At 46.5% G+C, this 24,797-nt stretch overlaps 1 protein-coding gene and 1 pseudogene across 3 annotated transcripts in view; both read right to left on the reverse strand.

Moving 5' to 3' along the window:
- LOC115107794 (multifunctional protein CAD-like) overlaps nt 1-24,797 on the reverse strand; it is a 28,876-nt gene that overhangs the window by 3,489 nt on the left and 590 nt on the right. Inside the window, exons 2-38 of one of the 3 annotated variants that reach the window (XM_029631440.2) lie at nt 23,965-24,104; nt 23,709-23,838; nt 23,435-23,577; nt 23,079-23,220; nt 22,681-22,852; nt 21,978-22,163; nt 21,738-21,847; nt 21,508-21,650; nt 21,247-21,378; nt 19,222-19,455; nt 18,835-19,056; nt 18,435-18,623; nt 18,175-18,299; nt 17,941-18,074; nt 17,680-17,792; nt 17,347-17,597; nt 16,756-17,002; nt 16,570-16,668; nt 16,117-16,341; nt 15,610-15,792; nt 15,212-15,430; nt 14,884-15,051; nt 14,392-14,574; nt 14,194-14,298; nt 13,792-14,037; nt 13,293-13,374; nt 12,954-13,120; nt 12,621-12,785; nt 12,391-12,522; nt 11,816-12,017; nt 11,500-11,690; nt 11,104-11,337; nt 10,842-10,980; nt 10,649-10,690; nt 7,714-7,770; nt 7,085-7,272; nt 6,820-6,894 (exon numbers count right to left, since the gene is read on the reverse strand). In XM_029631440.2, the coding sequence (XP_029487300.2) occupies nt 6,820-6,894; nt 7,085-7,272; nt 7,714-7,770; nt 10,649-10,690; nt 10,842-10,980; nt 11,104-11,337; nt 11,500-11,690; nt 11,816-12,017; nt 12,391-12,522; nt 12,621-12,785; nt 12,954-13,120; nt 13,293-13,374; nt 13,792-14,037; nt 14,194-14,298; nt 14,392-14,574; nt 14,884-15,051; nt 15,212-15,430; nt 15,610-15,792; nt 16,117-16,341; nt 16,570-16,668; nt 16,756-17,002; nt 17,347-17,597; nt 17,680-17,792; nt 17,941-18,074; nt 18,175-18,299; nt 18,435-18,623; nt 18,835-19,056; nt 19,222-19,455; nt 21,247-21,378; nt 21,508-21,650; nt 21,738-21,847; nt 21,978-22,163; nt 22,681-22,852; nt 23,079-23,220; nt 23,435-23,577; nt 23,709-23,838; nt 23,965-24,104 (5,915 nt within the window). The remainder of the gene's footprint in view (nt 1-6,819; nt 6,895-7,084; nt 7,273-7,713; nt 7,771-10,648; nt 10,691-10,841; nt 10,981-11,103; nt 11,338-11,499; nt 11,691-11,815; nt 12,018-12,390; nt 12,523-12,620; nt 12,786-12,953; nt 13,121-13,292; nt 13,375-13,791; nt 14,038-14,193; nt 14,299-14,391; nt 14,575-14,883; nt 15,052-15,211; nt 15,431-15,609; nt 15,793-16,116; nt 16,342-16,569; nt 16,669-16,755; nt 17,003-17,346; nt 17,598-17,679; nt 17,793-17,940; nt 18,075-18,174; nt 18,300-18,434; nt 18,624-18,834; nt 19,057-19,221; nt 19,456-21,246; nt 21,379-21,507; nt 21,651-21,737; nt 21,848-21,977; nt 22,164-22,680; nt 22,853-23,078; nt 23,221-23,434; nt 23,578-23,708; nt 23,839-23,964; nt 24,105-24,797) is intronic. The other 2 variants (XM_029631441.2, XM_029631442.2) reach the window with 2 other exon arrangements.
- On the reverse strand, nt 17,073-17,202 carry LOC115108798 (small nucleolar RNA SNORD15; annotated as a pseudogene).

Genomic DNA, 24,797 nt, shown 5'->3' on the forward strand with positions numbered 1-24,797 from the left:
GCCCACGTGTTCTCGCACACCCCGAGAGCTTCTGGTCAGCGGGGTGGTGGCACCGGGATCCTCATCTCTCCCAAGTGGTCATTCTCTCTTTCTCCCCTTACCCATCTGTCTATCGCCTCCTTTGAATTCCATGCTGTCACAGTTACCAGCCCTTTCAAGCTTAACATCCTTATCATTTATCGCCCTCCAGGTTCCTCGGAGAGTTCATCAATGAGCTTGATGCCTTGATAAGCTCCTTTCCTGAGGACGGCTCACCTCTCACAGTTCTGGGCGACTTTAACCTCCCCACGCCTACCTTTGACTCATTCCTCTCTGCCTCCTTCTTTCCACTCCTCTCCTCTTTTGACCTCACCCTCTCACCTTCCCCCCTACTCACAAGGCAGGAAATACGCTCGACCTCATCTTTACTAGATGCTGTTCCTCCACTAACCTCGTTGCAACTCCCCTCCAAGTCTCCGACCACTACCTTGTATCCTTTTCCCTCTCTCTCTCATCCAACACTTCCCACACTGCCCCTACTCGGATGGTATCGCGCCGTCCCAACCTTCGCTCTCTCTCCCCCGCTACTCTCTCCTCTTCCATCCTATCATCTCTTCCCTCTGCTCAAACCTTCTCCAACCTATCTCCTGATTCTGCCTCCTCAACCCTCCTCTCCTCCCTTTCTGCATCCTTTGACTCTCTATGTCCCCTATCCTCCAGGCCGGCTCGGTCCTCCCCTCCCGCTCCGTGGCTCGACGACTCATTGCGAGCTCACAGAACAGGCTCCGGGCAGCCGAGCGGAAATGGAGGAAAACTCGCCTCCCTGCGGACCTGACATCCTTTCACTCCCTCCTCTCTACATTTTCCTCTTCTCTCTCTGCTGCTAAAGCCACTTTCTACCACTCTAAATTCCAAGCATCTGCCTCTAACCCTAGGAAGCTCTTTGCAACCTTCTCCTCCCTCCTGAATCCTCCTCCCCTCCCCCTCCTCCCTCTCTGCAGATGACTTCGTCAACCATTTTGAAAAGAAGGTCGACGACATCCGATCCTCGTTTGCTAAGTCAAACGACACCGCTGGTTCTGCTCACACTGCCCTACCCTGTGCTCTGACCTCTTTCTCCCCTCTCTCTCCAGATGAAATCTCGCGTCTTGTGACGGCCGGCCGCCCTACAACCTGCCCGCTTGACCCTATCCCCTCCTCTCTTCTCCAGACCATTTCCGGAGACCTCCTCCCTTACCTCACCTCGCTCATCAACTCATCCCTGACCGCTGGCTACGTCCCTTCCGTCTTCAAGAGAGCGAGAGTTGCACCCCTTCTGAAAAAACCTACACTCGATCCCTCCGATGTCAACAACTACAGACCAGTATCCCTTCTTTCTTTTCTCTCCAAAACTCTTGAACGTGCCGTCCTTGGCCAGCTCTCCCGCTATCTCTCTCAGAATGACCTTCTTGATCCAAATCAGTCAGGTTTCAAGACTAGTCATTCAATTGAGACTGCTCTTCTCTGTATCACGGAGGCGCTCCGCACTGCTAAAGCTAACTCTCTCTCCTCTGCTCTCATCCTTCTAGACCTATCGGCTGCCTTCGATACTGTGAACCATCAGATCCTCCTCTCCACCCTCTCCGAGTTGGGCATCTCCCGGCGCGGCCCACGCTTGGATTGCGTCCTACCTGACAGGTCGCTCCTACCAGGTGGCGTGGCGAGAATCCGTCTCCACACCACGTGCTCTCACCACTGGTGTCCCCCAGGGCTCTGTTCTAGGCCCTCTCCTATTCTCGCTATACACCAAGTCACTTGGCTCTGTCATAACCTCACATGGTCTCTCCTATCATTGCTATGCAGACGACACACAATTAATCTTCTCCTTTCCCCCTTCTGATGACCAGGTGGCGAATCGCATCTCTGCATGTCTGGCAGACATATCCGTGTGGATGACGGATCACCACCTCAAGCTGAACCTCGGCAAGACGGAACTGCTCTTCCTCCCGGGGAAGGACTGCCCGTTCCATGATCTCGCCATCACGGTCGACAACTCCATTGTGTCCTCCTCCCAGAGCGCTAAGAACCTTGGCGTGATCCTGGACAACACCCTGTCGTTCTCAACTAACATCAAGGCGGTGGCCCGTTCCTGTAGGTTCATGCTCTACAACATCCGCAGAGTACGACCCTGCCTCACACAGGAAGCGGCGCAGGTCCTAATCCAGGCACTTGTCATCTCCCGTCTGGATTACTGCAACTCGCTGTTGGCTGGGCTCCTGCCTGTGCCATTAAACCCCTACAACTCATCCAGAACGCCGCAGCCCGTCTGGTGTTCAACCTTCCCAAGTTCTCTCACGTCACCCCGCTCCTCCGCTCCCTCCACTGGCTTCCAGTTGAAGCTCGCATCCGCTACAAGACCATGGTGCTTGCCTACGGAGCTGTGAGGGGAACGGCACCTCAGTACCTCCAGGCTCTGATCAGGCCCTACACCCAAACAAGGGCACTGCGTTCATCCACCTCTGGCCTGCTCGCCTCCCTACCACTGAGGAAGTACAGTTCCCGCTCAGCCCAGTCAAAACTGTTCGCTGCTCTGGCCCCCCAATGGTGGAACAAACTCCCTCACGACGCCAGGACAGCGGAGTCAATCACCACCTTCCGGAGACACCTGAAACCCCACCTCTTTAAGGAATACCTAGGATAGGATAAAGTAATCCCTCTCACCCCCCCCCCCCCTGAAAAGATTTAGATGCACTACTGTTCCACTGGAGGTCATAAGGTGAATGCACCAATTTGTAAGTCGCTCTGGATAAGAGCGTCTGCTAAATGACTTAAATGTAAATGTAAATGTAAATATTTTGTACTCTATATATAGCACAACTTCAGCATTCATCCCCATCACAAAATCTAAATGGTTTTGACCACTTTGATGAGCTTCCTTTCTCCCGCTTTGGCTATGCAGTGCACCTTGCAGAGTGATTGCTGTCCTTATTATGAAATGATCAAAAAAATGTTTTTTTTTTTAAACAAAAAACAAACGCTGCATGTTTAAAGCAAAACTACCAAAACTATTGCCAATGGTGAACCTGAAAATCTATTGAAAGCCCCATTCAGCAGGTAGCCTACAGCTAGTAGTTTCCGGTAGCCTACTTTTAATTCCGGTAAAACACCAATTTCAAAAGCACACAGATAACAATAATCTAGCAAATTACCTAAATTGTCACTTAATAAAGCCGAATATCCCACAAGCTACTTTATCATTTGAATGCGGACGGTGCTGCGCAGATGTGAAAGGTCAGGAACAGGCCGCCTACCTCACATTGGTCAGCGTGCAAAGCAGGGCAGTTTGACTAAGCTCCGATATTCCCTGGGGTTGTTTGGAATTCAAATTGACTTGAATATCAATGACCGTCACAGTGTCTTCAGAAAGTATGCATACCCCTAGACTTATTCCACGTTGTACATTACAGCCTGAATTCAAATTGACTTGAATATCAATGACCGTCACAGTGTCTTCAGAAAGTATGCATACCCCTAGACTTATTCCACGTTGTACATTACAGCCTGAATTCAAAATTGATTAAACCAATTTCTCTCGCTCACCCATCTACACACAATACCCCATAATGACAGTGAAACCTAAAACATTCGTTACCCCAGAATACTTCACCTGGTGACTATCCGAGAGAATAAAGAAAAAAGGAGCACAGTTGCTGCATGAATCCAATATATTTATTGACGGGACAAGCAAGCAAACAGGCTTACGTTTTCGGGATGAATTGCCTTCAAGGCTCTGATTTTCAAGTCCCTCAGTCGAGTACCCGATTTTCCCTTTGTTTCAAGCTGGGCTGAAGTGCATCTCGTATACGTTGTTGACAGTAAATTATGATTATTTTTTATACGTTTGCTAATTTATTGAAAGTGAAATCTCACTTACATAAGTTCACACACCCCTGATGCAATACTTGAAGCACCTTTGGCAGCAATTACAGCAGCGAGTCTTTCTGGATAAGTCTGTAAGAGCTTTCTCCACACATGGAGTGGCAAGCATTTGCCCATTATTCTTATCCAAATTCTTCAAGCTCTGTAAAATTGGTTGTTGATCATTGCAAGACAACCAGTTTCATGCAGATTCAAGTCCAAACTGTAACTCTGCCACTCAAGAACATTCACTTTCTTCTTGGTATACAGCTCCAGTGTATATTTGGCCTTGTGTTGTAGGCTATTGTCCTGCTGAATTAAATCTCCCAGTGTTGGGTTGAAAGCCGATTTAACCAGGTTTTCCTCTAAGATTTTGCCTGGGCTTAGCTCCATTCAGTTTCTTTATCCTAAAATGCTCCCTAGTCCTTAACGATTACAAGCATACCCATAACATGATGCAGCCACCATTATGCTTGAAAATATGGAGGGGTACTCAATGTGTAGTATTTGCCCCAAAATAACACTTTGTATTCTGGGTAAAAATATTTTTTTTGCCGCAATTTTTTGCAGTATTACCTTTAGTGCCTTGTTGCAAACTGGATGCATGTTTTGGAATAGTTTTTATTCTGTACAGGTTTCCGTTTCATTCTGTCAATTGGGTTAGTGTTGTGGAAGGGAAGAGATATTCAATGCCTGCTTAAAAAAAAAAAAAATAGGTACCCCTCTACCATTCTTTGCGAGGCATTGGAAAATCTCCCTCGTCTTTATGGCTGAATCAGTGTTTGAAATTCACTGCTCGACTGAGGGACCTTACAGATAATTGTATGTGTGGGGTACAGAGATGAGGTAGTCACGCAAAAATCACTTATTGCACATAGAACGAGTCCATGCAACTTATGACTAGTTAAGCACATTTTTACCCCTGAACTTAGTCTTGCCATAACAAAGGAGTTGAATACTTATGGAATCAAAACAGTTCAGTTTAATATTTAACTAATGTGTAAAATGTTACAAAATATCATTCCACTTTGACATGGGGCATTGTGTGTAGGCCAGTAACAAACAAAAAAAAATCTAAATGACTCCATTTTAAATTCCGGATTTAAAACAACAAAATGTGGAACAAGTGGAGTGAATACTTTCTGAAGGCAACGTACATGCTTAGTTCGACGCTGAAGGAGAGGACACACAAAAGATGAGGTATCTTCATGAAAGTAGAAAGAGATGAGTAGGGCTGTTGCAGTGACCGTGTTATGGCCACAGTAAAATTCATGGTAATCTCCTTTTATGCACTCTGGACATGCTTTGGTAGTCCCCAAAATGCTAACGATCATCCGGTCCTAATGCTGGTACTCAGGGCTCTATTGTCCCTCTAAAAATGAAAATCAATCAAAACAGTAGGCCTATCGTAGTAAAAAAAAAAAATCCACTCACTGATCAATTTGGAGGTTGAAACAGTATAAAACATGGATGTTGTTTTAAAGCCTAACAACGAAATGGACAGCAATTTCTAAGGTGATGATTAATTCAAAAACACCCACATGCTTAGAGCTTCTGCATAGGCTTATGAGCCTGAGCCCAAACCCCGACCAAAAAACGGAATTAAAATGTTATACAATACATAGCCTACCACATATTAGGTATGGCAGATAAACTGATTTAAGAGGTCTTTGCTACATAATTGGTCTAGCCTATACTACAAAATTAAACAAATGTAAGTAATGACCATTGAGTGTGGACTGTGTAACCCATGCTGGACGTACCGGTTACCTTATGCAAGGCTCCAAATGTCTATCAATGAGTCTGGGAGAGAACGTAAAGCCCTAGGCGATGTGGTTGGTTCATCGATTGTGCAGGGTGGCTTACAGTTAGTCACTAATTGTAGGCTTTTGTATTTTATTTGAAATATCCTAATACAGAGTTCGGGTGGAATATCACTTGTTGGGGCAGTGAGAGATTGTTCCTTAAAAGGTGGTTGATGCGTAGAATGTATAAGTGCTCTAATATTTAGCACATGCTCCTATTTGAAAATGTGCCAATCTAAATCAAATTGTACATAGTACAGACCAGATTAAATTGAGAATAGTCTGATGAGTGAAAATATGATCCCTTGAGAGAACAGCTGTGCAGCCTGAAGCAAGGAACAGAGCGCAAGCTTTTTTGCTACCTTCTCAGATCAATAGCCTACAGTCGCACCATGCAGCCCATGTGTGTTTTGATTTCTAAGACTTTAATGTTTGTATCATTCACAACTGAAGTTGCCAAATAACTCTAAATCTAGTATTTAGGACCTGTTTCAAATGATCACTTTCATGCTCAAGATAGCAACTGAAGTTGTTCTCTAACGGGGAAAAATATCCTTGATTTTATTCAGTCAAATTAAATTGTTCTTACTATAAAAATCATGGCACAGGACTTCAGCTTATCTTGTCAGCTAAATGAACAAGTCTAGAGCCTATAGCATGGAGCTTGGCCAGATAACATCGGCCTACAGTAGGCCAACTCATATTCTGTTCTCCTGAAATACTTTTTCTTCGTCTCAATGTTTCTTTAGACCTGACTAACATAAATAATGGATTTATTGTGATGTTGAACATTTTAATATACACTAAATAATGTAGTTCCAAAGGCACTAATTGCATGTGTGGAGGCTAAACATGTTCATGTAAATTAATGGCAGACTTTTGCACGACAATAACCGGCTGACAAAATTGCCACAGCACTAAATACGAGTAAAACTCAGCGATTCTGAATCAGTGTTTGAATTGACTTCCTGACCGATGCGTGCTACATTTGGATTGGTTTGGGGTCCGCAGACCAATGCAGTCGTATTCCCCCCAAATTTGAAACTGGGACCGATGTGCACCAGTAAAAATCGGTACATCCCTAAGTATTACCGCACGGTCATTCTTTACATTAGAGTTTGAAAAAAAAAACTCTTACCTTCAGGATGTCCAGGGTTCTCTCTTTCTGAATCATCAGGCGAAGAGTATGGGCCACATTAAACAAGTGAGAAATCTGAAATAGATACAAATTTTAGATTTGTTTTCCCCATTCGCTGTATTAGGATCCCCATTAGCAACAGCTAGTCTTACTGGGGTCCACCATAACAAAAAATATATTAAGACAAAATATTTTACAATTTCCATAAACGTAAAAGCACATATGTACTTCAGTAAATCTTTCCCTGGCCATTTATGTGGAGTACCTGTTCCTTGCTGAACTGCCTGACAGAGAGGACGTGTTGTCCCACTAGGGGGTGCAGTAGGGGGGAGGTCTGGAGGTGTGTCAGGGTCTGCCCTACCGCTACCCCCAACCCTGCCTCAGCCCGGGGGGACAGGACCCTGGCCAGGGGAGGGGGATGGCTAGAGCCATCCCCAGCTGCGGGGGCCATCTCTGGGAACAGAGAAACAGCAAACACTTCAAATACCACAGGAGAAATCTAACGTGTGTTAATATTCATTAGTTCAGCAGCATCTCCTAAAAGGACTGCAGTCGTTTCCATTTCCTGATGCGTGACCAACAAAAGCACTGATTATACCATATTTCAAAGCAAGTTTGTCCCTTTTTCCTTTCGAAATGGTCCAAGCGTTAGGAAAGCAGTCCGCTCCAAGCAAAGCGACATGATAGTGCAGCAACTAATTGGAAGGAATGTAAATGACAACCTCTACAACCAATCATGCAATGCAATACAAGTGTCCACCATGGAAACTACCAGTATAACTCCATTGGAATGCATTGCCAGAATTACACCAAAACAGCCGCAAAGATAGCACATCTAGACAAGAGGTTAGTATTAGGCATAACAGCAGAGCTGCACTAAAACAAGCTTCAAACCTTCTCTTAAATCTTCTTCAAATGCTCTTCTTAATGCTCTTTCCCTTGAATCTTCAGCTGTTTAGAATATCATGACAGAGTTAGAACACAAGTGTTAGAGAGACGATACAAAACTAGTCATTTAGACAATACTATAGCAATTAGCCAGTATACTGACATGAAACGCTAATATCATTTGGGTTATTAATACGTTTGCGATTGTGGCATTGAGCATAATTTCATCTGGCCATTGTTTCTTACAAAGACAGTGACGTGAATCAAACGTAAATCAACAACTCATCATTCATTTCAAACTGAAATCATCCGATAGTGGCTGTGTGTGAAGTGTCTTGTTAATGGGTGAAGAAAGAGCATAGCAAATGGCCGACTAAAAGATCTTAAGCATCAGAGAGCTGTAGGTGGACCAATATAAACTCAGCAAAAAAAGGTCCTCTCACTGTCAACTGCGTTAACGTTCAGCACGCTCAACATGTGTAAATATTTGTATGAACATAAGAGTCAACAGAAATGGAATAATGTGTCCCTGACACAAAATCAAAAGTAACAGTCACTATCTAGTGTGGCCATCAGCTGCATTAAGTACTGCAGTGCATCTCCTCCTCATGGACTACACCAGATTTGCCAGTTCTTGCTGTGAGATGGTACCCCAGTCTTCCACCAAGGCACCTGCAAGTTCCCTGACATTTATGGTGGGAATGGCCCTAGCCCTCACTCTCCGATCCAACAGGTCCCAGACGTGCTCAATGGGATTGAGATCCAGGCTCTTTGCTGGCCATGGCAGAACACTGACATTCCCGTCTTGCAGGAAATCACGCACAGAATGAGCAGTATGGCTGGTGGCATTGTCATGCTGGAGGGTCATGTCAGGATGAGCCTGCAGGAAGGGTACCACATGAGGGAGGAGGATGTCTTTCCTGTAACACACAGCATTGAGATTCCCTGCAATGACAAGCTCAGTCCGATGATGCTGTGACACACCACCTCAATCCTGCTCTAGAGTACAGGCCTCTATGTGACGTTCATTTCCCTTGACGATAAACGCAAATCCGACCATCACCCCTGGTGAGACAAAACCATGAATCGTCAGTGAAGAGCACTTTTTGCCAGTCCTGTCTGGTCCAGCGAAGGTGGGTTTGTACCCACAGGCAACGTTGTTGCCGGAGATGTCTGGTGAGGACCTGCCTTACAACAGGCCTACAAGTCCTCAGTCCAGCCTCTCTCAGCCTATTGCGGACGGTCTGGGCACTGATGGAGGGATTGTGCATTCCTGGTGTAACTCGGGCAGTTGTTGCCATCCTGTACCTGTCCCGCAGGTGTGATGTTCAGATGTTCAGATCCTGTGCAGGTGTTACACGTAGTCTGCCATTGCGAGGACGATCAGCTGTCTGTCTAGTCTCAGGCATCTCACAGTACGGACATTGCAATTTATTGCCCTGGCCACATCTGCAATCCTCACGCCTCCTTGCAGCACGCTGATGAGCAGGGACCCTGGGCATCTTTGTGTTTTTCAGAGTCAGTAGAAACTAAACACTAAAGAGGCCTAAGTTTTCATAACTGTAACCTTAATTGCGTACCATCTGTAAGCGGTTAGTGTCTTAATGACTGTTCCACAGGTGCATGTTCATTACTTGTTTATGGGTCATTGAACAAGCATGGGAAACAGTGTTTAACCTTTTGCGTGTAGGGGGCAGTATGTTTGTTTTTGGCTAAAAAAACATAACCATTTGAAACTGCCCATTTCTCAGCCCCAGAAACTAGAATATGCATATACTTGTCAGATTAGCATAGAAAACACTAAAGTTTCCAAATCTGTCAAAATATTGTCTTAGTATAACAGAACTGATATTGCAGGCGAAAGCCCGAGGAAAATCCAATCAGGAAGTGCCTCTTATTTTGAAACCTCTGTCCCTATGCAAGCCTATCCTCCATTTAAAGGGAGATCAACCAGATTCCTTTTTCTATGGCTTCCCTAAGGTGTCAGTCTTTAGACATAGTTTCAGGCTTTTATTTTGAAAAATGAGCGTGAAGGATCACATTGCGTAAGTGGATAGGTGGTGGCTCTCAGAGTGAGTTTTTGCGCAACTGAGTAAAGCAGCCATTGTTCCTCCCACGGTTATTGAAAAACCACTCTGTTGATATATTATCGAATATATATTTTAAAAACAACATGAGGATTGATTATAAAAAAATATTTGACATGTTTGTGGACATTATGGTTATTATTTGGAATACACGTCTGCGTTGTCGTGATCGCTCTTTCCTGTGGATTTCTGAACATAACGCGACAAACAAACGTTGGTATTTTGGGTATAAAATCTTTATGGAACAAAAGGAACATTTGTTGTGTAACGGAGTCTCGTGAGTGAAAACAACCGAAGATCAAAGGTAAACGATTAATTTGATTGCTTTTCTGATTTGTGACCAAGCTTCCTGATGCTAGGTGTACATGTTATGCTATGCTATCAATAAACTTAAACGCTTGGATTGCTTTCGCTGTAAAGCATAATTTCAAAATCAGAGACGACAGGTGGATTAACAAAAGGCAAAGCTGTGTTTTGCAATATTGCACTTGTGATTTCATGAATATGAATTTTTTTAGTAATATTATTCAGCGGTTGCTGACAAAAATGATCCCGCTAACGGGATGGGTAGCGCCAAGAAGTTAAACCCTTTACAATGAAGATCTGTGAAGTTATTTGGATTTTTACGAATTATCTTTGAAAGACAGGGTCCTGAAAAAGGGACGTTTATTTTTTTGCTGAGTTTATTTAGACCTCTCATTTAAAAATAAGCAAATGTACTCCTTTTAGTACTAATTGACCATGCTGCCTACAGTAGAGAAACGCAAATTATTTGCTTTATCATAAAACACTTTATATACAGTGCGCTTAATCACATGATCAGTAGGTTCGTAGATGCAGACTAAAAGGTTTACCAACGAAATCCAAGCGCCATTTTGTGTGTATTGTCCTAAAACCTGTAGATGGACACAGTGAATATCCAATTTATTGAAACAGACATTCACAAAGCACTTTGCCACAACAAGCAGGCGCTCAGCTGTGTAAGACAAACTATTGAGGCAACTTCAGTTAAGTGACAACCAGGAGCGGTTGTGGGAGTAGTAGTACCTGGTGTAACGCCCGGGTCAGACGACCTGTGGATACGGGGTGGGAGCATGTAGCGGCCATCCCCAGCGGAGCGGCGAGGGCTCGGGGCACGGGTACGGATGCCCTCACACGGCGAGGTCAGCCGCGGGTGCTCTGGGGTCTACCACACAATAGCCAATGCCTGTCACGGCCAATGCCTGCTAGTATGCTACATCACATAACTGTAGGTTGAATAGCAGCACACTTATGTGAAAGGGCAGAACGGAAATGGGTGGGACTGTACCGGTTGGACTTCTTTCACCGGCTCAGGGGTCTGGGTGGGGATGGGTGCAGGCCAGGTCTTCACATCCTCTCCATAACCAGGAGGGACCAGCACCTGCCCGTCGATGTAGGCCACCTCTCCTCTGAGCACCACTCTGCGGACCTTGCCCTTCACCTTCATGCCTTCGAAAGGCGTCCACTTGGACTTGGTGAACTGCATGTGTTTGGGGATGACCCACTCCTGCTCCAGGTCCACCTGGTGGGAGACAGCAGGTCTTTAGACATCAAGAATGGTCTTGAAAAGCCAGTCCCTTCAACCCCTCTTTGTATTTCAATGTGGTGACCCAAGGAGAATAAATCCTTGCCATGATGACCAATTTACATGGAAAAACATCTAATGCCGTGTGCCTGTAGCTACCTCTACATAAGTGTTGTCCTGTGCGGGCAGGGAGAAGATCTTGCGGGGGTTGTCGTACAAGCGCTTGATGATATCGTCGACGGTGAGGCGACCGTCGCTGACGGCGGTGAGGAGGAGAGGCAGCATGGTCTCCAGGCCAGGGTAGCCTGGGGGGGGCTTCTCAGAGTTCTTTTCCTCCACTGAATGGGGGGCTGTAAAACATACAGAAATATTATCAAGGCTGTTGTATGCCAACAGTTACAAGTTGAGTATATACAAAATATTTTAAAAACTGAAGCAGTATGTTGAAGGTAGGGGTTAATGGAGCCCTCCTCACCGTGGTCGGTTGCGAAGCAGTCAATGATGTCCATGTGTTCCCAGAGGGCCTCCATGTCCTCCCGGGTTCCCAGCATGGGGCGTACCTGCGCCCGGCCGTCCCCGATGTCCGCCACGTTCTCCTCACACAGGAAGAGGTGATGGGGCGCCACCTCACACGTCACCTGGATGCCTTTCTGCTTGGCCACGCGGATGATCAGAATCTGGGGAAGGATGGAATAGATGTCAACTATTACTCAGCAAATTCATTACATACTATCCTGTGTCTGTTCTGGTCTGTTTCTGGCTCATAATGAATCATTTCAAATGGCATAGATCACACTTCTGTAGGCAGTCTTATTTTAGAACATAAGAGCAGTGCTATATCCTTTGTCTGGTACTTACTACTGTGGGGTCTTGAGGTTGATCTTAAATGAAAGGAATCGGTGATGACTCCTTCCAAAAAACTACAACTAAAAAGGTTACTTACTGTATGCCTTGGTTGACACCTCATTCCCTCTGGAGACTATGAATTGGCCACAAAGCCAAAGCAGTGCTTCATCTGTATGCATGTGATGTTCCAGGTGGCCATCTTACCTCCTCCTTCTTGGCCACATGGCAGATATGAACAGCTCTCTGGTAGAGCTGGGCCACCATCAAGATGGCTGCCACCGTCTGCTTCTCTGCGTGAGCCACGATTGGTAGGTGCTTGGGCCATTTCTCAAAGTGCTAGTTCACAGAAAGAGAAAGTACTGTTCAGATCAACAGAAACACTTGCGAATGATATCAATCAAAGACGTCATTCAGTCAGTTGATTAGTCTCCTACTTCCATCCAAACTGAGACATTGTCCATCTTCAGAGTGGAGTAGGTGTCGTTCAGATACATCTTCAGCCCAGCGACGGAGCTGGCAATGGATGGTAAGACAGCAGCATTGTCTGACGCCGCCCCGACATAGAGGGCATAGTCACAGCGACACCCTGCCTTGGCAAGCTGAGCGGACAAAACATTGGATCAACAGTGAGTGAGTAAACCTTTAAGTAATGCATTGGTCGATAAAAAAAATAAAAATAAAAAACAGGCATCATTTCATGTCTGAAACATACTTATTTGTAATATTCAATGGCGAATGTCTTAAATGACCATGTATGCTCTCATTACCTTCTGGACCATGGTGAGAGAGCTGAGGTCGATGATGGCGGGTGCCGTGTTGGGCATGGCACACACCATGGTGATGCCCCCTGCTAGGGCAGCCGCTGTGCCCGAGGAGAAGTCTTCCTTGTGAGTGGCACCCGGCTCCCGCAGGTGGACGTGCACATCTATCAGACCTGGCAGAGGGGACTCAATTAGAACGGTTTAGAAACCCTGCAGTTCCACAGCTTGACTGAAGTAGCCATCATGTATTGCCTGAATACAGGAAGAAAGCAGGGGGATTGTTTTTTTTTAAGTTAACAGCCATTTTTTAGTCACAGCCCAAGCTTAAGGTGCTTTACTGCTTACCAGGCAGGCGAATCAACTTCTGTGACGTCATACAGTCCACGTGAGTCTTGACGGGCGGAAAGCCTCCAACCAGACGCAGCGCCTACAAATCACAGCAGCACACAGTTCAATCAGGATAGTCAGCAATCAACCACACGCTTGCTCCAAAAAAAAAGACTAACATCTCATCACACAAAATTACCTCATCCGCATATTGTTTCTCTTTTTGCTCTTTTTCACCTCAGTATCTCTTCTTGCACATCATCTGCACATCTATCACTCCAGTTTTAATGCTAAATAGTAATTATTTCGCCTCTATGTCCTATTGATTGCCTTACCTTTCTACTCTTCTACATTTGCAGACTGTACATATATTTTTCTATTGTGTTATTGACTGTGTGTAACTCTTGTTTTTGTAGCACTGCTTTGCATTATCTAGGCCAGGTCGCAGTTGTAAATGAGAACTTGTTCTCAATTGGCCTACCTGGTTAAATATAGGTGAAATAAAAAACTAATCTACCTGGAAAAATAGCTTAGTGCACTTGATGTCAATGATGAGGGGGACAGAGTAGTCGATGGCCATGCGGCGGGTGCGGTAACCCTTGGTTACAAAGGAGGAGAGGCGTCGGCCTCCAGAGTTCCTCATGGAGAGGTTGATGACCATGTCAAAGTGGTGGTCCTCCAGGTATTCCAAGATGTTCCTCTGCTTGTCCTTGTTGGGGCAGTCGCTCTCCTCTTCCTCAAACGGCCAGTCCACTGCCATCACCTGAAGGGTGAGGGGCTTTAGTTTAATTCAGGAAGTAACTAAAAAATGTGAACTGAAAATTGCTCAATCTTTCCTGGAAATTATGTAAAGGGTATTTTTTTTAATATACTTTGTTGAGAAGTGGATACGCTCCCACTTAGACTAGATGTGATGTACCTTGACTCCATGCTCAGTGTAGAAGTCAGCGGTCCCCAGACTGGCATACAGGTCATAGCCTAGACTCTCCAGAGCCTGTACAGTAGGCAGTAGCTCACTCTTGTTCTACAAACAAACAAGGAACATTTATGTAGCGCTAGCCTCAAAATGAATTTCCATGAAAATTAGCAATAGATGCATACATCTCATTGTAGTCACCTTATAACTGCCGATGGAGAGCAAAATGTTCTTCTTGGGGATCTTGAAGCCTGTGCTGAGCATGGCCTTCAGGTAGGCCTCGTATCTGTTCTCTCCAAAGCAGGCCACCTCCCCAGTGCTGGTCATCTCTACCCCCAGAACCACATCAGCCCCAGCCAGACGAGAGAACGAGAACTGGGGGACCTGAGAGAAAGAGCGCGAGAGAGACAAAAGATTAAGCTGTGCAAGTAAAACAGACAGGAAAGTAGAAATTGATGCTGAATTAGGCTAGTCTTAAAACACTTCAAATGAACTTATAGCAACATTTTAATAAAAGTGCTTTAAGATAATTGTGTTTGTGCATTATTTTTTATACTGGTTAAGAGAAAATGTCTAGCCCCCTGCAAATAACCTTCTTCAAATCTGGACCCCGTAAGACAATTGTTGAAAGTCACTAGTGGAGGTAATTAAAGCCTTGGTATTTAATGGTTGTAGACTTGTCTGCGCCTTTACCTTGACGCCCACAATGCCCACTCCTTTCATCAGGCCCACAGGCTCCACCTCTTCTCCCATGATGACACGTGTTGCCAGGGAGACCAGATCCACTCCCAGTGTCTTCGAGACGAACGGGAAGGAGCGGGAGACTCGGACGTTGCACTCGATCACCTTCAGCTGGTCATCCTGTCCAGAAAACACACTCGTTGCAATTGAAGGCAACAGGTGGCCAGCCATTGGAAATCCCGCAGGGACCAGAAAACTTGATTGACTGATTATCGGTTTGACTTGTTATTGATCGTCAACCTCTGATTTGAAACTCCAAAACATCCTTTAGAAAGACTACCTTAGCGATGAGTTGCAGGTTGAAGGGCCCGGTGACCTGCAGCTCCTGACCGATGGCGTGGACGATCATCTTGATGCGCTCCATGGTCTTCTGGTTGATATCCTGGGCGGGCGTGACCAGGGTGGCGTCCCCAGAGTGCACCCCAGCGTTTTCCACATGCTCTGACACGGCGATGGCCATCACCACACCGTCACATGCCACCGCATCCACGTCTATCTCCTGAAACACAGAGACACCAGTCAGGTCCAAACTAGAGGCTCACTGGATATTTAAAAAGGTTGTCTACTTTTTTTACACATTGAAAATAAAATGTCATTTATATTTAAGTGAATTATCATTTTAATGACAAAGCAGTAGGGCATTGCAATCTGTGTAGTCCAGCAATTACCGAGTCATACCTTGGCCTCCTGGATGAACTTGGAGATGACCACAGGGTATTCCTTGGACACGGCCACAGCGCTGTTCAGGTACTTCTCCAGGTCGCTGTCTGTGTACGCCACGTTCATGGCTGCTCCGCTCAGAACGTAGGAGGGACGCACCAGACACGGGTAGCCCACGGTCTCACAGAACTTCATGGCCGACTGGGAGGGGAGGATACAATATTACATCAAATTCACAATTTCCATCTAACTTGAGATCAAAACAACAGCATTGCTCATCAACAACAAAGGCATCTTCATTACTGGTTTGAAATTCAAACAGATTAGAAATGACACAACGACAAGGTTCCAGTTTCACAAAGTTTACTATACCGTATGAACACACTACCAGGTAGCCATTACACTCAAGGCTAGGTCCATCAACAACAAGACTCCCTGTGCAGGCGCACTCTTGACTGAGTGATAGCCCCGCAATAACAGAAATACAGGGATACTTAAAACATGAACTTAACATTCTGTGCTTACCTCAATCGCTGTGAGTTCCTTCCACAGGGGCTGGCTGATGCCGATGGTGTCCAGCATGCGGGAGAACTTGAACCTGTTCTCAGCAGAGTCGATGAACTCCGGGGAGGTGCCCAGGATGCGACACTGCTGCCTGTGGAGGGACATGGCGATGTTGTTGGGCAGCTGGCCCCCCATGGACAGGATTACTCCCTCTGGGTTCTCCATCTCATAGATGTCCATAACAACCTGGAGGAAGGGAAGAGACAATGGAGCTACATGTTCATGCATAATACCATGCATTAAATAGGGTGTGGAGATGTTGAGGTCCTTTGTTTATGAGATAAAAGCATTAGATCAAGTAAGTTAGGACCTTTGAATGTTGGCGATTGCTATATATTGTATGAAGAAATACTACAAAATAAAATGTTTGAAAGAAAGTGAGTTAGGGCCATGCCATCAGCCGAGCATTCTTACCTCAAAGGAGATCTCATCGAAGTAGAGACGGTCACACATGTCGTAGTCTGTGCTGACAGTCTCTGGGTTATAGTTCACCATGATGGTTTTATAGCCCATCTTGGGGGGGTGGGACAGCAAATCATGTCATTATCAACATAATAATAATAATGAGATCTCTTGCGTAAAAAGTATAAATAGTCATACCTTCCTGAGTTCCATGATGCAGCCCACAGCACACCAGTCAAACTCCACACTGCTGCCAATGCGGTAAACGCCGGAGCCGATCACCATTACATGGGGCTCGCTGAAGCCCAGGTCGCTCTCTGTTCCGTTATAGGTCAGGTACAGGTAGTTGGTCTGGGCTGGCCACTCTGCTGCCACAGTGTCGATCTGCTTCACCACCGGCAAGATGCACCAATCACGTCGCAGCTTCCTCATCGCCAGCTCCGTGCTGGAGAGAGTTGCAGGGTCAAAGGTCAGACAAGTTAATTTAAAAAACAGACATTTCAAACCAATCAAGCCCTTCTCAGACAAATGCCTCGATGTCATCAACTGAAGAACACAATGCTTAAGGGAACTGAACCTAGACACACAGAACATGACCCCCAGAGACCAACTGCGTCCCGACTCGCCATCGTATAATCACTGAAGAATCAAGTCAAGTTTTGTCAACAGCAATCTTGATCCCACTTTTTATAGGTTATATGAGATTTTCTTCATGTAACAGACTCCACTATTAATGTTTTGAAACGCGTGCGAATAGCAGGCTACCATTCTGACAACACAGTACCTTACCTCTGCACAGCCAGGGCGATCTGTTTGTCTGAGAAGCCCAGTTGCTTGGCTTTCCTCATCACCTCCAGAGGCATGGCGCTCTCGTCCTGGTTGTACGACTCCAGCACCTTCTCATGGTCCGCGATGTTCTTCATCTTGTGGAGAAACCAGCGGTCGATCTTGGTCAGGTCGTACAGGCGGTCCACTGTGTAGCCCGCCCTCAGAGCAGCCGCCAGCACAAAGATACGCTTGTCCGTCGGGGTCTGCAGCTCCTGTAAGACCAAAGGAACGTCATGTCTGAACAGTTCACATAAAAAGGAAGCCAAGAGGGAAAAATGTGCTGACTGAGCTTACCTCGTCAGACACTGGTTTGATGGTGTGGTCAAAGCCCACACAGTTCTCATCCACCATCCGTAGAGCCTTCTGGAAGGCTTCCTCAAAGCTGCGGCCGATTGCCATCACCTCTCCTACAAGGTCAGACAAGTAGATTAATCAACAAATTCCTTAGTGTAAACCTGCAATGCCACTAAGTGGTAGAATCATCTGCCTCTATAGATAAGGCACTGTGCTGCTCCCAAATCAGATTAATAAACACATCAGTGCTCATCCTCTTACCCACGCTCTTCATGGAGCTGCCTATCTTGGTGCTGACACGGAGGAACTTGCTGAGATCCCAGCGAGGGACCTTCACCACACAGTAGTCCAGACTGGGCTCAAAGTTAGCCGTGGTCTGGTTGGTCACAGAGTTCCTGGACAAGAGCAGAATCATTACCATGACCAGTTAGAACCTTGGTATTAGTAGATAAATCGACAAATTAAATTCTTAACCAGACTTTAATCCAAACTCACTTGAGGACAGGTAGAGGGATGCCAAGTCCCAGCTTGGCAGCCACATAGGCCAGAGGATATCCTGTAGCTTTACTGGCCAGAGCTGAGCTCCGAGACAGACGGGCATTCACCTCAATGATGTAGTACTGGAGCACAGAAACACCCATTTAGATTGCTATACGGAATAAATATTATTGTAAAAATATCAGAACATGCTTCAGAGGTTTAACACTAGTATAAACTCTCAGAAAATGATTCACAATGTCAGTATGGACTATTACCTGTTCAGACTCTGGGTTGAGGGCGTACTGGATGTTACACTCTCCCACGATGCCCAGGTGTCGGATGACCTTGATGGCGGTGTCCCTCAACATGTTGTACTCGTAGTCGTTGAGCGTCTGACTGGGCGCCACCACGATCGACTCCCCAGTGTGGATACCCAGAGGGTCAATGTTCTCCATGTTACATACCTACAGCACAGATGAACACACACACACACAACACTTTAATCACAATCGATCTTGCGTCTCCATTGATAAGGAGGCTTCACACAACTACAATGTATAATCTATAGCTGTAATACAGTCAAATGCATAATAACATGGTACTTACATAGTAATATATACTTTCTTAAAATTATCCTTAATGCAGTCGAATGCATAGTATCGTCCCTCTACTTACGGTAATACAGTTGTCGTAGGAGTCTCTGACCACTTCATACTCGATCTCCTTCCAGCCCTTCAGGGACTTGTCCACTAGGACCTGGGAGGTGTGGGCGAAGGCAGAGGTCACTAGAGAGGTCAACTCCTCACTGTTATTGGCGAAGCCAGAGCCCAGTCCGCCCAGGGCAAAGGCAGAGCGCACCAGGACAGGGTAGCCTAGACGCTCTGCAGCCGCCACCGCCTACAACACAGAATAAAATACACAGCAAAAGCCCACAGTAGTCAAACATTAAGATGGTTCTAATCCACAAATAAAGTGACAATCAAGAAAATAATAGTATAGTTTCAGTATGGGTCAATGTGTGTGTGAGGGAGTGAGACATTTGTCCCAAGCCCCTCTCCTTACCTGCTCCACAGACAGAGCAGCCTCGCTGGGCGCCACATGTTCACTGATCTCCTCCATCTTCTCCACAAAGATCTTCCTGTCCTCAGTCATTTCGATGGAGGCCACTGGTGTCCCCAGCACACGCACCGCATACTTCTCCAGGACACCTCTTTTGGTCAGCTCCACCCCACAGTTCAGAGCAGTCTGCCCCCCGAAGGTCAGGAGGACCCCGTCTGGACGCTCATTCTTTATCACCTGGACAGAGGAAATTGGGCAGATGGTCAGTTCTCACCATTTTGAAAAGAAGGTCGACGACACCCGATCCTCGTTTGCTAAGTCAAACGACACCGCTGGTTCTGCTCACACTGCCCTACCCTGTGCTCTGACCTCTTTCTCCCCTCTCTCTCCAGATGAAATCTCGCGTCTTGTGACAGCCGGCCGCCCAACAACCTGCCCGCTTGACCCTATCCCCTCCTCTCTTCTCCAGACCATTTCCGGAGACCTTCTCCCTTACCTCACCTCGCTCATCAACTCATCCCTGACCGCTGGCTACGTCCCTTCCGTCTTCAAGAGAGCGAGAGTTGCACCCCTTCTGAAAAAACCTACACTCGATCCCTCCGATGTCAACTACAGACCAGTATCCCTTCTTTCTTTTCTCTCCAAAACTCTTGAACGTGCCGTCCTTGGCCAGCTCTCCCGCTATCTCTCTCAGAATGACCTTCTTGATCCAAATCAGTCAGGTTTCAAGACTAGTCATTCAACTGAGACTGCTCTTCTCTGTATCACGGAGGCGCTCCGCACTGCTAAAGCTAACTCTCTCTCCTCTGCTCTCATCCTTCTAGACCTATCGGCTGCCTTCGATACTGTGAACCATCAGATCCTCCTCTCCACCCTCTCCGAGTTGGGCATCTCCGGCGCGGCCCACGCTTGGATTGCGTCCTACCTGACAGGTCGCTCCTACCAGGTGGCGTGGCGAGAATCCGTCTCCACACCACGTGCTCTCACCACTGGTGTCCCCCAGGGCTCTGTTCTAGGCCCTCTCCTATTCTCGCTATACACCAAGTCACTTGGCTCTGTCATAACCTCACATGGTCTCTCCTATCATTGCTATGCAGACGACACACAATTAATCTTCTCCTTTCCCCCTTCTGATGACCAGGTGGCGAATCGCATCTCTGCATGTCTGGCAGACATATCAGTGTGGATGACGGATCACCACATCAAGCTGAACCTCGGCAAGACGGAGCTGCTCTTCCTCCCGGGGAAGGACTGCCCGTTCCATGATCTCGCCATCACGGTTGACAACTCCATTGTGTCCTCCTCCCAGAGCGCTAAGAACCTTGGCGTGATCCTGGACAATACCCTGTCGTTCTCAACTAACATCAAGGCGGTGGCCCGTTCCTGTAGGTTCATGCTCTACAACATCCGCAGAGTACGACCCTGCCTCACACAGGAAGCGGCGCAGGTCCTAATCCAGGCACTTGTCATCTCCCGTCTGGATTACTGCAACTCGCTGTTGGCTGGGCTCCCTGCCTGTGCCATTAAACCCCTACAACTCATCCAGAACGCCGCAGCCCGTCTGGTGTTCAACCTTCCCAAGTTCTCTCACGTCACCCCGCTCCTCCGCTCTCTCCACTGGCTTCCAGTTGAAGCAAACAAACTCCCTCACGACGCCAGGACAGCGGAGTCAATCACCACCTTCCGGAGACACCTGAAACCCCACCTCTTTAAGGAATACCTAGGATAGGATAAAGTAATCCCTCTCACCCCCCTTAAAAGATTTAGATGCACTACTGTTCCACTGGATGTCATAAGGTGAATGCACCAATTTGTAAGTCGCTCTGGATAAGAGCGTCTGCTAAATGACTTAAATGTAAATGTAAATGTAATTGACTGAATGACCAAATATCAATGACAACTTGTGGGACAAACTGGCTCCTCCTCTACTATCAGTTCTGAGTATATGAGCGTTTTAATGCACACGCTCTGCTGAGCACTCATCTGAAATGACTGGATGGCGGCGCAGGGAGCAATGTCCTTCCTTACCTCAGTGACGTACTCCGGGGTGAGAGGTAGGAAGTAAACCTTGTCAGCCAGTCCCTTGGAGGTCTGAACCGTGGCGATGTTGGGGTTGATGAGCACAGTCTGAATGTTCTCCTCCTTCAATGCTTTTATGGCCTTGGAGGGGTGGACATAGACGACTGTCTGATTAGTTCAAGTACTGTTAAATTAGAGCGAACCAACACTGAATTATACAGCTCATTGTATTTGCTGTTAGTCTTCACTGGTGTTGGCAGTTTGTCTCACCTGAGAGCCAGAGTAATCAAACTCCCCAGCCTGTCCGATGGAGAGGCCCCCAGAGCCCAGGATCAGGACCTTGCGTGGCCGAACAAACTCTTCCGGCTTGGGAGACCCAGGGTAGGTCAGGCGCTCCGTCAGTCTCTGCTTCACTGCAGGGAGGGAGAGAGGGCCGTTACTATAGCCTATAATTGGAATACAGATGTAAGGAGGGTTGAGGAGATGAACGCACATCTAACCTGGTTTGCCACTCCTGCCCTCCTTGTGGTCTCTAACCGTGTCCAGAAACACGTCAAACAGACTGACCAGGTCAGTGGGACCTGCCATGTGCTCTGGGTGGAACTGGACACTGAAATGACAGGTAAAAAAATATCTGGTTATCAACTTCCTGTATCATGGAGGGTCATTTAGTTGACTACCATTTTTTCCAATGAAACAAGTTGAAAGGCTGGAAGCAGCACAAGAGTTTGTAGTTGTACCTGAATAGGTGTTTGGTGTTGTGCACAATGCCCTCACTGGTCTGGTCATTGGCGTTGGTGAAGAGCACATCCCAGCCCTGAGGCAGGGTGAGAGGGTCCACAGCAAAGCCATGGTTCTGAGATGTGATGAAACAGCGATCCGTGCCCTTGTGGATGCAGGGCTGGTTATGGCCACGATTTCCATACCTAAAAACAGTTGTTTTAGTCTAATTCTATTCTTTAATGGCCTATATTCTACAGAATCCTTACTTGACACAAACACTGCAAAGGTCTTACTATTAACCCGGTGAACTGTTCTGTTCCCACCCACTGACTGTACAGCTGCATGGCCAAACATTCCAGAGGGACAAAAGGAAGCTGGCATCTCATCTGGCCTTGGACAAACAGAACGCTAACAAAGTAACAATCCCAGGAGTCTTACCAAAACAAACCAGGCCTTTCCAGCACCTCAGCAATGCACTAGGCTGCATCCAGACTGCTGCGCTAAGCAGAAAAGCTCATTTCACACCAGAATGCTCCCAGATAAATAAAGAGGGGCCCTGGGAAGCACTGACATTGAGGAGGTGGCCAAATAACAGCACCAATAGCCAGCACCACTGGCTGTCCTCATTGAAGCAAAACAAAGAAACTAAGCAGAACTTAAGAACTGAGGCAGAGAGAGAGTGACACCAATCACAACTAAGATTTAGTACTCTGTACAAACTTCATTTTGTAGGTTTTTGCTCCGATGACAAGGGAGAGAAGCTGGTGGCCCAGGCAGATTCCAAACACAGGCTTGGGGTTATCCACACACACCACCTTCCTCACGTTGTTTATGGTCTCCTTACAGAACTGGGGGTCCCCAGGGCCGTTGCTTATGAATAGCCCATCAAAATCTGAAAAGGACCACATCTTCGTCAGCATAGCCACAACAAATATTACAATACTAACTATTGCACATGCAATAGAACTTCATAATTGAATGGCTGAAACACAACTTTGCAGGTCAGAAGCTCCAAGGTAAAGATCAAGGCAGGTGAGAGAAGAGGGAAAACAAGGGAACAGGGAGTGATGGTACAGTGTCTCTGTGAATCGTATATGAAACACAGTGCTGTGACTAACCTGTGCTGTCCAGTGGGTGATCCCAGGGCACCACAGTGACACAGGCCCCTCTCTGACACAGGCAGCGGATCTGGTTGTACTTAATGCCACAGTCTACTGCTGTGATCCTGACAGTACCACTGGGGTTGAACACCAGGGGCTCCTGCTCAACACAGACAGGGCACGTATTAGTTCTGATAAGCCTCTGCTTATCTACTGTGGTGAGAGACAAAACATTCGACTTTTCACAGACTTGGAACGTGATCAGCGTTATGTAATCCACACAAAACCACTGGCATTCCATTGAGGACGTTTTAGGATCTAAACACACACACAAAAAGTATGACGGGACAATACTTAAAACAGCACTGCCTTACCTTCATGGACACCTCCTTGACCAGGTTCCTCTGGTCAGGGTTGTCAAATGGAACGTTGGCCTCCGACGTTCCGTCCACAACAAGCTTCCCCAGCATGGTTCCCTTCTCACGGATCTTCTTGGTCAGACTGCGGGTGTCAACTCCTACAGTATCAAAGCAAGCGCATCAACTACAACCTCTATTGTAGACACTACTGCAAACAGCACCACATCAAAACCGATTCAGACAACATTTGACCCAGTACCAGGATGTACCGAATGATAACTCTACTGACCCTCTAGGCCGGGGATGCCCTGCTCTTTGAGCCACTGGTCCAGAGACATGGCTGAGCTCCAGTGGCTGGGGTTCTGGGAGACCTCTCCGACGATGAGGGCTGCAGCGTGGATCTTAGAAGACTCAAACCACTGAGGGGAAACCAGAATAGAACATTACAGTCAAACAGGCGCTTGGGGTCAATATATTTATTTTCTCCACCTAGTATTTATGTTGGGACGCTTCTGTGAAGCATCCCAACAGCCAACTCCACCCACCTTGCTGAGTCCAAAGTCACCCTCCTCATCATGGGGTATGCCATAGTTGCCCTGCAGAGGGTAGGTGAGGGTGAGAATCTGACACCTGTAGGACGGGTCAGTCAGGGCCTCTGGGTAGCCCACCATGCCTGTCTGGAACACTGCAAAACAAACAATCATCTGGAATCATCATGTCAACTTTCCAGTTTTCATAGCAAAGTGTACATCAGTGAAAAGTGCTACATTTCAGGATTGGCACATTTAGAAAGGTGACGAGAAAGGTGATGATACTGGAACTTTAGACATTTGCACTTCAGCAAAAGCCTTATTGGCTAAACTAAACTTAATTTGTAGGGGAGCATAACATCTAATTAACCAATTGTTCAGTAATTCTAATGAGAGAAATGGATCTTACAATCTAAATGGATGCTAGATACATAAGCATTACAATACTTTATAGGGCATAGGCGAAACATGTTCATAAATAGGTCAAACCGAGTTGCGCCACAGACCGAAATAGGGCTGAAGGAAGAAGTCAATAGGTCATGGTAGGGCCCTGTGATTTTCGCAATCATGTGGCATGCATGGATTCTAACCCTTATTTAAAACATCTTCATCAAACTGTCCCCTTTTCTTTTACGTCAGATGGTCCAGCACCATTCTCAGACAATTGCTTAAATGTTGGGTGTAATTCAAATTTCTGAATAAAGGTTTAAAATACAGGATACAATCTTAATGTCACATCATTGCGCAAGAAAAAACAAGGACCACGTGACAACTCGTCAAATAGTATGTTCTGCATGGGAAGACACGTTGTAAAGACCGCACCAAAGGGGAAACTCGAACATTTCGCG

Source organism: Oncorhynchus nerka, linkage group LG24 (genome assembly GCF_034236695.1).
Source record: "Oncorhynchus nerka isolate Pitt River linkage group LG24, Oner_Uvic_2.0, whole genome shotgun sequence".
NCBI lineage: Eukaryota > Metazoa > Chordata > Actinopteri > Salmoniformes > Salmonidae > Oncorhynchus > Oncorhynchus nerka.